The sequence below is a fragment of the Varanus komodoensis genome, unplaced genomic scaffold, assembly GCF_004798865.1.
Source record: "Varanus komodoensis strain SLA01 unplaced genomic scaffold, ASM479886v1 scaffold27, whole genome shotgun sequence".
Taxonomy (NCBI): domain Eukaryota; kingdom Metazoa; phylum Chordata; class Lepidosauria; order Squamata; family Varanidae; genus Varanus; species Varanus komodoensis.
In genome coordinates, this window is record NW_025335701.1 from 4,640,509 (window position 1) to 4,654,685 (window position 14,177).

Below are 14,177 nucleotides of genomic sequence, written 5' to 3' on the forward strand. Positions count from 1 at the left end.
TCTGTTGCCTCCAGAAGTGCTTGGAGATGCTGGCTTGCCAAAATTTATTTCCAGAATAGTTGAATGTACTTCAGTGATACTTAGAGAGGGTGGTATGATTGCTGTACAGTTAACAGGAGAGTTTTGGATTTGTGCCTGATGGGTTACTGCAAGCACTTAACAAATTCCTAGAGACAATAGCCACTGCAGTGACCTTCCCATTTCAGATAAATGCCATCTTCATTTGGGGTGCAGCTGGTGGTAGTAGTTGGTTCCACTAACCTCCCTTTTGCAATATAAATTTTCTGTTGTTTATGCCCTTATGGATAAACTGGTAGAGAGGGTAGTTGCTGAGCAAAGTAACAGGGCCGCTGGATACTGTCCAGGAGTTGCTAATATTTTTAGTGTGATTCTATCCATGTTTACTTGGAGGTAAGTTCCCTTGGTTTTAGGGTGTACTTAATCTGAAGCATGTATCAAATTAAAACATTAAGAGTTTGTCCATGTTGTGTCCCAGGTACATGGCTGTGTCCTGGGTTTTAAAGATTTTCCAGTGTATTGTGCCTTCTATCTACTGTGTTTTTCAACTGAAAATGGTGATGAGAATATTTAGCTAACTATTTGAACTATTTGTTTTAAAATATCACTTAACAGGTTTTTATTTTGTTCTAGATTTGCCATATGGGTGGGAACAAGAAACAGATGAAAATGGACAGGTCTACTTTGTTGAGTAAGTGGAATTGTTGTTTATGATTGAAGGAATCAATTCTGCCACACAGTTGACACATGTGCAGTTCTCTTGAGGTGACCACTGATTTATAGATGCCTGATAGTAAAACAAAGGACAGTAGAGTCGTTGCACTAAAAGGTAAAGACATTTCCACAAATCCAGCCAGCATATTTTAAATTTAGTGTATGATTTACTGTATATAGAACTTGCACTTACATTGTATTTGAGGAGAGCAAAAGGATTTGTGTGCTACTTTAAAACTAACCTTATGTCTAACACTGGCACCCTGAACACATTAAGAAGTTGCTTTTCTTTACTTAAGACTTCTAACATCATCTTTGAGAAGCCATATTGGTTGTACAGACTAAACTTTGTTGGATAAGCTTGTCAAAACTAACTGGTCAGTTCCAAGTCTAACTATCCCAACACTTGGAGAGTGCTGAGCAGATAATTGGTTTGGAGAGATTTTCAACCTTGATCTCTGGTGTTTTCATTTAAAGGGACTCAGGAAGCAGAAAGATCTCTAACCAGGGATGGATGCATTTTGTTTCATCTGTTCTGTCTTTTGCAGATCAAGTTGTGTCTTTATTCAGTCATCTGCTTATTAACAGTCGGATTTCTCCCTCCCCCAAATAGTTTGCTAAAGGGTCATCTTAATTTTTGTGACTTTCCCTGTATATAATGTTTTGCTTTTTTTTTCCTTATCCCAGCATATACAACCATTGAGCAGAACACAGAAAAAATTCTACAAAACAGGGGCTAGCGATAAGAGATGTATGAAACATTGTGTGTGTTTGTCTAAAAATGACAAATGGATTGATATATTTTCAGCAACTTTTGAACTTTTGTATGTCTAAATTCATGTACAGTTCCAGGAAGTAAAAGGAAAAAAACTGCTTGTCTGTGGCATTTATGCAACTTGCAAGATGCTGTGCCACTGTGAAATGTGTAGGTTGAATTCCTAGAAATCTAAAAGTCGTTTGAATTTATTTTTGATTTTTCCAAAATCCCTGCCTTTTCCTAAGACCCTGGGAAAGACTGTCAAATAATAAAAGGCAGCTCCATATCCTCTAAAATTGTTTCTTAATATGTTCTGAGCAGCTTCTTATATTCTGGGACTGGTCTTTGCCCCTTTTCTTTTTCTTGCCCAACACAGGTGAGAGTGCAAGCTGGTATGTCTGAGTTGGCTTTCAGTTGTAACTGTATTGCTTAATATTTGGGGTTCCTCTTGCTCTCTCTCTCTCTCACTCAGTTATGGGTTGAGAAGAACATGAGAACTGGACATCATTGAATTTCACACCCTTGTGGTACCAGAACAATAATGAAATATTCAAATAACAGAGGAGCCATTCCTTTATATTTCTGTGTAGGTTTTAAATTGCCTTACCTTATAGATTATTGCCCTGCTTGCAGTGTATTTGCATTTAAAACCCCAGTTTCTTTGCTCTTAAGATATGGTCCTTTGGTTTTTATGCCTATGATGTCTGGAATTTTTAAACAAAAATGTTTTTTAAACTTTAGTGGGGCACAGGTTAATCATATTTATGAAAACCATGCTAGTGTATTGTGTTACTTATGATGTGGCTTGGAAGGACCAGCAGATCCTTCTAATTGCAGAAATACATAACATCTGAAAGGTGAATAGACTGAAGATGAAAAATATATCCATTGAATGAATTACCTTGCCGACAAAAGTGCATATAGTCAGGACTATGGTCTTCCCAGTTGCAATGTATGGCTGTGAGAGTTGGACCATAAGGAAGGCTGAGTGCTGAAGAATTGAGGCCTTTGAATTGTGGTGCTGGGGGAGACTCCCATGAGTCCCTTGGACCGCAAGGCGATCGAACTGGTCAGCCCTAGAGGAGATCAAAACTGACTGCTCTTTAGAAGGCCAGATACTGAAGATGAAACTCAAATACTTTGGGCACCTAATGAGAAGGAAGGACTCCCTGGATAAGAGCCTAATGCTGGGAACAATAGATGGCAAAAGGAGAAGGGGACAGCAGAAGATGAGGTGGCTGGATGGAGTCACTGAAGCAGTCGGTGTGAACTTAGGTGGACTCTGGGGGATGGTGGAGGACAGGAGGGCCAGGAGGAATGTTGTTCATGTGGTTGTGATGGGTTGGACATGACTTTGTGACTAACAGCAACAACATTATCAGAGTGAATAAGATTTTGGAGAAGTATTCTACAGTTGGTATTACTTAGAAACCTAAAGTTGAGATCCTTAATCACTCTTCTGTCTGTGAAAGAAGAGCATTCCTTTATTCCAGAAACCTTTTTACATTGTATAGATTTAATCAGGAATCAAGACAACTGCAGAATGTTAATGTGGTGCTACTTGAAGGGTGACAAAATACAGCAAGCAAGCATGAGCAAAATGTAACTATAACGTGTGTCAAGACATAGATGGAAAAGATGGTAATTAGAAAGCAAGGTATTCATAGCAATTAAACAATTGTAAAAAGACATTTCAGGAGACGTGCAGAATGCAGAATTTGATTTCAGAACAATGTTTGAAACAGGAATTTCTTCCTTTCTCTCCTTGCTATTGGAACTTAGATCGGACCCTGTTAAAAAAACATTTGTCTGCACTTTAGCTAAATTAGAGTGTTCTACTGGTCAGCCCTAAGAGTATATTGAAAAAAATCCTTAATGCACAATGAACATTCTGCTGTACATGTAGAATATTCTCATGTGCTTTGAGAATGAGTAGGCACAGGAGTTATACAGAAAGGAACCTTTGGTTTTTAATGGGCGGGGTCTCTGTAGGTTTGATCGTTTTGTCATGGGTTTAATGAAATCAGGAAATGTCATGTCTCAGTTGATAGAAACTTAATTTTGCACTTTTAGAGTTCTTATAATGGGAAAAAACTCATGATCAATGTAGGTTTTTAGTGGGCACTAGGTTCTGAAGTATGCACATGAGTACAGTCGAGCTAAAGGTACGTTTGTGCAAGTATAGTTGTGCAAACTGTTGTGTATACAATCTGCTTGTATAGCCTATTGTGCCAAAGGAATTAATGCGACAACATTCATGACAAACCCTTAATTGTGGTATATTTCTACAGTATACCCTAGAACATCTGGTCAGTTAATATCCTGCTGGATAGCCTGAGTGGTTCTCTCTTTCTTTCTGTCCCAAGTGGAAACAAAACCTAATCCACTTTCTTGAATAGCTTGACTGGTTCCACCTACCTTGGACTTCCTTTTGGAGCTTGCTTTTGTTGTTCTGATTTGCTGGCTAGACCACTGACATCAGAAATAGAAGCTGCTATGCAAAAAAGCTATGAAAATACTTCTCAAGTTAAATAACCAAGAGTACCAACAGAGAGGCGTTTCCTTCATTTATTGCAGGAGACGGCGAGAGCCCGCTCTATCAGAATCTCTCCAAAGGACAGACACACAAAACAGCTCTTTTACCCCTCATTCCATCCGCCACAGGCCTCCCCCTTTCCCTCATTGGGTAAGGTACTAGGAGGTTGCAGTCTGTCTGTCCGCCCACTTCATATCTCCCATCTCATCCCACTACATACATCTACATACATCACATGTGTATTATAATTGTCTATTCAATGTGTGTGAGTTAATATTCATCAACCTATTATGCCTGCATGCTTTTAACTACAAGTTTACTAGCTCACCCCGCTCTCACTTCACCTTGCCCTATGACCCCCTGTCTCATAAAACTACTGGGGGGATGAGATAGGAAGTAGCACGCTTTCTTTCAAGCCAATTATCTCCCCCCCACATTCCTTCAGACAGGCTCCCTGGCTTGGTTGTTTGCCTCTCTGTTTCTCAGTCACTGAGTTACTTCCTTCAAAGCTATTGCATCATTTCAGAGATCAGCAATTAGTCTCTTCTCAGAAGTTGGCTTTTACTGAGCAGATATCCCCCCAAAATATCCCCCACTTCATTTACATTTTCAGTTTCTCCTATAAACCACGTACATCAAATGATCATTTTCTTGACTATCGTATCCTACGCTTGGCATATGCTCTACAGCCCAAGGCTGTATTAAGTAGGGAAAGTGAGTAGATAAGGCAAATGGACCTTTGGTTTGATTTGTAATCGTGGCCTTTTCCATTTTTCCACCTCTTATTTCTTCCCTTCCCCCCACCATACACTCCTTTTTACACAGGATATTTGGCTGCAATCTTTTGAAAGGATTTTTTTCTGAACCTTCCCCCATGTGAAGGACCACAGGATTAGACATTTAAAAGGATTCCTCTGCTTCTAGGCTTTGGGAAGGAACATGGAAAGCATCTTTGCTGTTGACATTGTTTCTGCTTTCTTCCCTAGGTCTGTGCTGAAGGGATGTTTAGTAATAGGGCTCATATCTGGACTGGTGGCAACCTTTCCAAGATTATTTTCCTTGGCAACCCACATGAAGAAGAAAAGTTATTTCCCCTTCCTGGTTTTGTAATCATTGCATATTATGCTTGTGCAACCTATTAATTGCATGGCTGTGCATTGTGTTTATGTAGCCCATTGTGCCATAACTTGCATTAGCACAACGCACAACCATTTATGCAATTGAAGGATTCAGTAGAGCTTCACTAGCACTATTTAAGTGTGTGGAATCATACAATTGGGTACTGCCCAGTGAGTTCATTTATCACTTTAGTCCTGTGTGGCTTGTAACTTCATGTATCCTTCTGTCTATCTGTATGAACTATCCTTCATACATAGTTTGAAGTTTGAGTACCATCAGTGGGAAAAATCTGTAATGCAGTTTGAAGAAATGACCTTCAGTGGTACCCGGCTTGGAAAAGTTCTTTCAAGGGATATTTGATTGAAACTATCCTTGCTTTCTTTTCACAACCAAATAATATTTGTTCTTGGCTTTGTTGTTTTTAGATTGGTTTGTTAGCCAATTGAATAGTCTTAATACATATTCCTTCGTAATTTTTAAAAATAAAGTCAGTTATACCATTTTTGGATCTCATGGGGGTGGAAGATGTTGTCTAAATTTCAAAAGCAAATATGGACATGTATGGTGACATGAATAAAAGAGAATACTGACATTTTGATTGAAACCATTTCCCGGTATTTGCAGTGGGACAGAAAGAGGAAAATGATACTGATTTTTTTTTCTTATCTCTTTAAGCCACATAAACAAAAGAACAACATATCTTGACCCAAGACTGGCATTTACAGTGGAAGATGCTCCAATGAAGCCCAGCACAAAGCAGAAGTATGATGGAAACACCACTGCAATGGAAATACTCCAGGGCCGTGACATGAGTGGGAAAGTGGTTATGATCACGGGAGCAAATTCAGGAATAGGTAGGTCAATGTTTGTTCAAAATTATGGCAAGGAGCTCATACAGTGTGTGTGTGTTGAATACACGTGGTTGTCTCCTTGGTGGTTTTCCAGCCGCCTTATGTGGGAAGGCACTGGGAATTGTGTATAATGTGAAGTATTTGTATACTTAAACTAACATCCTTAAAATAGTTACTGAAAAGTAAGTCCTGGTGATCAAAGGAAAGTGTGAGATATGGCTTGGGAGAACTGGTACCAGCATATATTGCCTAACATACAGTGCTTTGGCTTGACTTGCACGTAAGCAAAACTCTGGATTATTGCTTGGAGTTGGTTTCTTGACAATTTCTTCTGTACCTTTGCTATGAATATTGAGTCCACAGTTGGAGCCGATTGCTCATAATTCAATTGAAGTGAGTCAGTGTGCCAGGTAAAAATAGATTTTAATGATTTTCTTCATGCCAGTAGGTATGTATCATGTGTCTGTAAGTAAAATGCCTTTTGATCAATAGCAACCTGAATACTGTTTTATCAGTGAGATTTTGGGTATAGCTTGTATACTGGAACTCTGTTCATGCAGAAAAATTCTTCCTGTCTTCACCTGTGACAGTTATCCTTGTTGCAAAGAGATCCTCTGGAATAGGGGACTATGGGGCAGTTTGATAATTTCTATGGAAAGCAGGACAGAAATAGGAGCAAGAAAGAATGTACAATTTTACAAACAAAATTTTAACTTTATTGGGTTTTATTTCTGTTAGTGCCAATTTTATCCTGCTTTTCTGCACACTGAAGGCTACTATCTAAAATTTAGATTTGGTTGTCCTCGTGGACCTTGCTTTTAATTAGAGGAATGCAAAATGGTTAGCAATCTTATCTTTTTCCACTAGAGGGCTGCATTGTTCTTTGGAAAAATGATGCAAAAAGAAACATATCAAAGCTCTTCAGAGTTTACCAAAACAAAGATTAGTTTTGACTTGGGCTATTTTATATTTTAATTGCTGGTGCTAAAGTTCAGCTGTGGAAAGGTATATAAACTAATCTTTGTGAATAATTGAATTCAACTTTATTGGCAAACATCCCTTACAGAATTAGAACATAATATGGTTAATAGTGGCCCTGGGTTTTTGACTTAAGTAAAGATAGATGTGAAATGAAAATGCTCATCTTCATTTTTAAAATTTATTGGAAGCTTTCTGTGTGTGTGTGTGTCCTTGAAATCAGGTGCAGGCTAGCTTTGTGTACACGTGCGCAGTACTTGCTTGGATCTAATTTCTTGTAAGCAGTACCAGAATTCTGAAATGTGATACAGAAATACTCATTGAGGCTCTCCTTCAAAGCTTGGAGTTGGAAGAGAGTGTTTATGCTTGTATTGATGCCTGGTCATGGTGCATAAACTAAAGGGAAAACTGATAGAAACTGACCTATTCAGGCTGCTCATATTCAGTGGATCTATAAGGTACTATTGTGCCTTGGATTCCCTCTGTGTGTGTATATATGTAGTGCCAATTTTTTTTAAAGCACAACAAGATCCACATATTGGAGGAGGGGCTTTAATATTCAGTTCTAAAACGTTTATTCCTACATTCAGTGTGCCAACCAGTACTCAACAGAGGAAAATTTCAAAACATTTTGTGAGTTGGGGGCTGATGTTCAAAGAAGAAAAGGTCAAACCAATGGTCAGGAACAAACCCTGGAGTTCACATGAAGAAATTTTTTGGATCCTGGTCAAGAACTCTACTTGTCTGATATTTGCACAAGTTTATACTACTTTTAGTGCTTCCTTTGGCTGTCAGTCTTGTGCAGACATTTGAGGTTTGCATTATTTTGAATTTGTCTTAGCATTAGGCATGATCAAATTGATATATGCAATGATAGTTGACCATGCAGAGGGGAGCTGCCAGTAAACTCCCATGCTTCACAATATCTTTTTTTTTTTTTGTGAAGTTGCTTGCCTCTATATTTTGTTTATTTTTGGCTTTGTGGGCTGGGAAAACATTTTTGTATTGTTTGATACCTGAAATGGAAAAATGAACTATAATGAATATATGAGATATGCAAAGCTATCTTAGTGTAACTCTTGTGTTAAATTTTCTTTTAGGCTTGTCAAATAGACAAATGAAAAGAGAAAATGAATTGGAATGCATTCATTGGAACCAAAGTGGCAGATGAAATCAAAATTTTGGATTAAGGGAAATCTGAAAAACTAGCGTTGGGGCAGGAGTTTATTAACACTGCAAGTATGGTTGCATTACAAATTTTGTTTTCTTCCCATAGTCTTGAATAGGTTTTGTTGGCTGATCTTTAAGACAAAGGCAGAAGTAATATAAACTGGAGCTTAGTTAAGTTGAAAAGAAATTTTTAAACTACAAGCAGAATGTCTTCCAAACTGAACTTGCCCTTGTGTGGTAAAAGTCATTCTGAGAGTAATGGGGAGTTTATTAATGTCCTAGCTTCTGCCCAGATCATATAGCAGGAAATGTTCTTTTGAACATCACTTGATCATCTGGCTACCTAGCGTCTCAAAACCCAACTCTGCACCTTTGATACATTGGTGTGAAAGTGCCGAGTTTCATTAGAATCCTGCTACTTAAAGTTGCTGTAGTAGGCAGAGGCACTGAGGAATACAACTGTGAAAGAGTTATGTCTTGAAATTTCCCATGGAACAGATGCCAGACTGTTTTTCTTCTTCAGGACACACAAGCAGCTTCTAAAGGGTACAGAGATAGCAAAACATTGATTAAAGCACCTATGACGTTGAATGGCTTTTTACAATATTTAGCATTGCTGATGTTTGGTGTATAATGATGTTTATAATAAAAGACTTTAGGCTGAAGGACAACACCCTTCATTTGAACCAGTGGCTTAGTAGCAAGTCACGTGTAGCTCTGGAGTTCTCGCTGTGAAATCCTGCGAATCTTGGTAGTCTCTGCTGGTATTTAAAAACAAAGTTACTAAGCAGTGTGAGAAGCTGGTCTTCCCAGTAACAGAGATGTACAGTGTGGCCTTAGACCAGCCAGTCGCAGAGCTCTCTTGGCAGTGTCCAGGCAAATTGAACGCATAAAACATGTGAAGGGAGCAGCAAAATTGTCTGTAATTCTGCACAAGCTGCCCATCCCCAGCAGTCTCTCTTTAGTGCCTGGTGGCAGCTATTTGGTTGGGAAAAAAACATTGTACTTAGAAATTTTGTACGCAACTTGTACTCTGCATTTAGTATTGTGCTTAGAACAAAAAATAAATGTTGCTGAGCTTTCACGTGTCTTAAAATCCGATAATGTCTGTTTGGAGGTGGTGCTAGAAGTGTTATCTGTTTCTTGCATTGCATTCTCATGCCTACTTTGAGAAATCTATTACTTGGGTAATGAGGAGTATACATGGATGGTTAGTCAAGTTATTGAACTCCATCAACTTTGGCTGAAATTCACAATGCAAGCCAACTTGTAATATGTAAAATTATGTTGAGGCCAAAAGGTTCAATAATTACACTTGTAATGAAATCTTTTTGCAAAAGGATGAGATGCAGCTACATGCCTTTTTCATAGACATCTTATTGAATAACAAGCACAGTTTTGGATTCATTTAATTACTTTCTTATGAAAATGTCTTGGAAAAATCAATCCAGAAGGCTGCTGTAGGATAGCTTCAAAATGGAAAGGGTTTAACAGGCTGTAATATATACTAGAAAGGTACTGGAATGTTTGTTCTTTTTCTTTCATCTCTTAATGTTGCATGCCTGTTCAGATTGTAAATATATATGGTAGCATTAATGTTTTGCCTTTAACAATTATTATTATAATATTATTCTTTCTTTCTCTTGTTTACGCAGCATATGGTCCAGACCACAGGAAAGGGTAGAACCAGAATTTAATTTAAGCTAAGGCACTGTCGTGGAACATGTGACTTAGAGAGGCTTTCAACATGGGCTGAGTTCCACACCAAAGCTAAACTCCAGCCTATCTGCAATTCCACATTTGTAAATGAGTCCAGAAAAGCTATTAACCCCTATGTAACTCAGTGAAGTTGATTGCGTGATGCTGATGGGCTAAGGAACGACAGCACTTTTGTTTTGTTTTTGGATTTTGTGTAGAAAAATACCCGAGTGATTACCTGGATATGGCTCTTATTTAGAAGTAACTGCAAGTGAATCAGGAATACTTGGCAAGCGGTGACTTCCAGACACACTTGAATCCAGAAGATACTAAGGAAATTAACTGAATTATTCAGTAGTATTGTTCAAAGCAGTTTCTCAAGACTAGTCTGGTATATGACAATGCATACATGGCTGGTGAAAGGATATGAATGCATAGAAGTAAAATTGTCTTGTTTCAGTTCTGAATGGATATATTGATATAAGAACCTATCCATACACATACCCACTGCTTTAAAACTTAAACCAAAGAAGAGCTTTGCTGAAGGTGTCTCAGATTTCTGATAAATTGATAGCTGTTCCAAGTTCACTTGTTAATACTTTTATTTTATTTTATTTTTTACGGAACAACAGGTGCTGTCAGTGCTGCTTATCAGTTTCACAACTTCTCTGTATGCCTCTTGCCAGCATTGTTCCTGACTTAATTTTAGCACTTCAACATTAGAGATGTTCCAAAAGAAAAATGCTAAAATCCCGATTAACATAGTACCTTTATTATGCCAATGCAAAGGTTATTCAATACAGTGTAAGTTTCAGAATTTTTGACTTCTTCATTAGTTAAGGCAAAGAAAGAAAGAAAGAAAGAAAGAAAGAAAGAAAGAAAGAAAGAAAGAGTGGTTGGATCCGGGGAGTAAATGTTCAAGTCATGGGTTCTGCCTTTTGTTACAGCCTTAATATGAATAGTGGGAGCAGGCTGCAGGCTCGGCAGTTTCTGAAATATAAAATTTAGCTGTTTAGTGGATTTTCTTGAGAGGCAAAAAAGAAACAAATTAGACAGTTACTATAATGAAAAAGCTGGAAATAGTTTTAGATAATTTAGACAAAAGTCAATGGAAGCCAATTTTTTAATCTGGATGGAATGAGAATAGAATCATAGCGAAAACCTCTCAGCTTCAGGGGCTATTTCTCATGTTCATTTTGCAGTGTGGGACCCAGCTATACATGATACTCTGCAGGTTACACGAAAAGTAAAGGAAATTGTATTGGTCAACAGAAAACATTAGCTGGCTGACAGGCTAGATGAACTGATGCTGAATCTTTTGATTAGAAACATGTGCCTTCCACTGAGTGTGCATAACCTAACAAGAAAAGAAGATTCATACATGATATTAACAAAATGCATGGGCAATACATACCATTTTCAGAAGAAGAACTGGGAATATAGTGGCTGGTATAAGATTGTTTGGCTTTATTCTAGAACACACGAACAGCTTGTGTTCATGTACAAATTTGTGCGGGGTTAAATCGATGAATACATTGATAAAAATTGTGTGAGTATTTTTATTTATGTGCTAGTCCCTTTGTTTGTTTAGTGCTTATTAACATTTACAGATAAATTACTGCCTTCTCTGCTGAATACACATCATGTGTATATCAGTTAAAACAAGAAAATGCAATAAAAAATTTAATTATTAAATTCTTAACTGCATATTTTAATAGTCTAAATTGAAAAGATCTGTTGTCCTATTCTTTGTCAAGGTCAAAGGCTTGAGGGCTGCATATAGTTCTTGAGTAAGCACATTCTATAGTTTGGGGCAGCACGGGGAAAGCACTTTTGTGCAGGCCTAACAAATCAGTCTCTGTAGATGGGAGCGTGGAGTGAGGGCCCCATCCTGCAGATCCTAACACTCAGGCAGGCTCATATTGAGACAGGTGTCCCTTTGATAGACAAGTACTAATTTGTTTAGGGCATAAAAGGTCTAAAATGTAATGCTGAATTACATTTAGAAAGTGATTTTCAAGCAAAAAAGTCTTGTACATATCTCATTTAGTCAGCTAAACGAAGTAGAAATAGCCATGATGACTAAAGAAGTTTTAGGAAGAGTCAGCTTTAATGATGCAACCCATCTTTAGTGTATATAATTATTACAGCTGATTCTTCCTAAAACTTATCTATTCATTGTATGTATTCTCCTTCATTTGGGTTACTAAATGATATATTTTAAGGGCATTTTTGGCAAGATACTGAATAGGAACTGTTCAGTCTTAGGCTTGTCTATCACTCCAAGCCCCTCTGGACTATGTATAGTAGTGTTACAAGATGTCATGGTCTCCTAGGGGTTTTCTAACCCTTTGGTTGCAGTTTTCTCCAGGCAGACACAATTCGGTTTATTGGGTTTTTTGCTGTTTAAACTACTTGACTTGGGTGCTCTGTATAAGCTGAGGGCCTTGAGCTTGATGGACTTGTTTCAGGGATACAGCTGTGCTATCAAAGCAAACTACGTTGTTTTTTTTAATTAACTGGAACATACTAGGAATTGTACAATCCATAAAGTTAAAAGAAACCTGGAGATAGACACAATTCTCAACTTGCAGTAGTGAATTAAGAACTGCTCTTTAGATAATGGCACCATGATGCCCATGGGATAAAGTTGTATTTATAGTCACCCAAGTTTGGGGGTTCAGTTTGACAAGGTAATTGTTCATAAATTATATGGGACCATTATCCCCTGGTTTGTATCTAATTCGCGAACAGAACTATTTTCCAGGGTTTCTTGGGGAGGAAGCAAAAACAAAATATCTGGAGATGTGCCCTTGGCTTTTGCATTACTTGTTTAAAATGTGAAGAACATTTTGAGCTTCTTTGAGTTATTTGGCTGCAGGATGTTAGTTTTTGTTAATAAATTCTACTTGATCACTGTAATGTGTATAAATAAAGCAAACAGAAAATGATTTAAGGAAGCTGCCATTTGTTCCATTTTTGACTAGAAGTTAGACTTGTTTCCTCAACTCTGAGAAAATGTGTTGGCTTAATGCTTGAAAGATCCAGGACATTTTAGCTGACAAAACAGTCTTCTAATTTCATCTGAGATGAAATATGCCTTTTTAATTTTATGAAGCTGCTTGTATTAATATTGCACTATTGTACTTGCCAAAAGGAGATTTAAAACATGCAACTAATTTTGTTTTTCCTTAATGCTTAATTAGTACTCCATTCTGCAGTTTCTTGCTCACAGAGGAGCTGCACAGTAATTTTCACATCTGAAGAGGAAGCTGTTCAGTAGCTAGTACCCCCTCCTGTTCTATTTTGCTATGGGCATGAAAAACGTACCTTCACTTAAACTTTCTCACAAAAGGCATTTCCTTCCCTGGAAGACAAAAGTTGCTTTGCCTTCTACCAGAAAACAAAAGCAAAACAAAGGTGGGCGGAGGAAGATTTTTTCCTTAGAATAAAAATATGAATTAATATTTAGAGCAATCACGAACAAAAGTTATGGGCCACGAATTGTCAAATAAATAGGTATTTGCTGTTCGGAACTGAACAGGAACCAAAGGAAGATCTTACTACTTTAAAGTGAACCTGAAGGAATTGCTTGAGTTGACTCAAACCAATCTAATGCCATGCAGACAAAAGCTGAGATGCTAGTTAGGCGGAAGGCAGTGGGACATCCATCCTGCGGTGCACAAAATTCAAAGGCTGATGAGACTATTTGATGTTCCAAATGGGAAGATGGTGAACTTATAGATGTGGTCCAGTGCCTAAAAGTCAAAGTTCAATACCATTTCCCATTGCTTTTCTAAAATTGGCTGGGATGCAAAGAGCTACTTCAGGTGCAAGTGAGGACTCAGGCCGGCCCAGTGCAATTTTTATTATGTATTCTTGAATAGCAAACCTTTATGCCTAATATAAAATTGCTTTTGAAGGGCTGATCACTTCAAAAAGTGCATTACTGTGTGACAGAATCTTGTTCAAGAAATATATACTCAAAGATCTCTTGGGCGTATGAAACTAATCATGTTGTTCTTTGTTGTCTGTTATATTTGGCCCAAGCAGAGATGCTAGATGTCTTCTAGCTTCAAGGGAAAGAGGCTGGCAAAGAAACAACCCCTCTGGTTCTATACTATATTCAGCTAAATACAGAATATATTCACCCATGACTTAGCTGTATCCTGGGAATGACATAAGGGTTTTTTTCCATTGCATTAATGCCATTAGAAAGAAGAGATCTTTCTGTTCTAAGTGGCCAGTTATACACATAATTTTACTGTCGCTATAAGCAGAAGTAGTTTTCAAGATAGAGATCGACAATGCTACTGATGTTTTATGAATACTATCA

The 14,177-nt window shown here is 37.8% G+C and overlaps 1 protein-coding gene across 7 annotated transcripts in view; it reads left to right on the forward strand.

Annotated features, from left to right (window-relative positions):
• WWOX (WW domain containing oxidoreductase) overlaps positions 1-14,177 on the forward strand; it is a 713,985-nt gene that overhangs the window by 6,328 nt on the left and 693,480 nt on the right. For all 7 annotated transcript variants that reach the window (XM_044434017.1, XM_044434018.1, XM_044434021.1 and 4 more), the window contains exons 3-4: positions 652-709; positions 5,820-5,998. In XM_044434017.1, the coding sequence (XP_044289952.1) occupies positions 652-709; positions 5,820-5,998 (237 nt within the window). The remainder of the gene's footprint in view (positions 1-651; positions 710-5,819; positions 5,999-14,177) is intronic.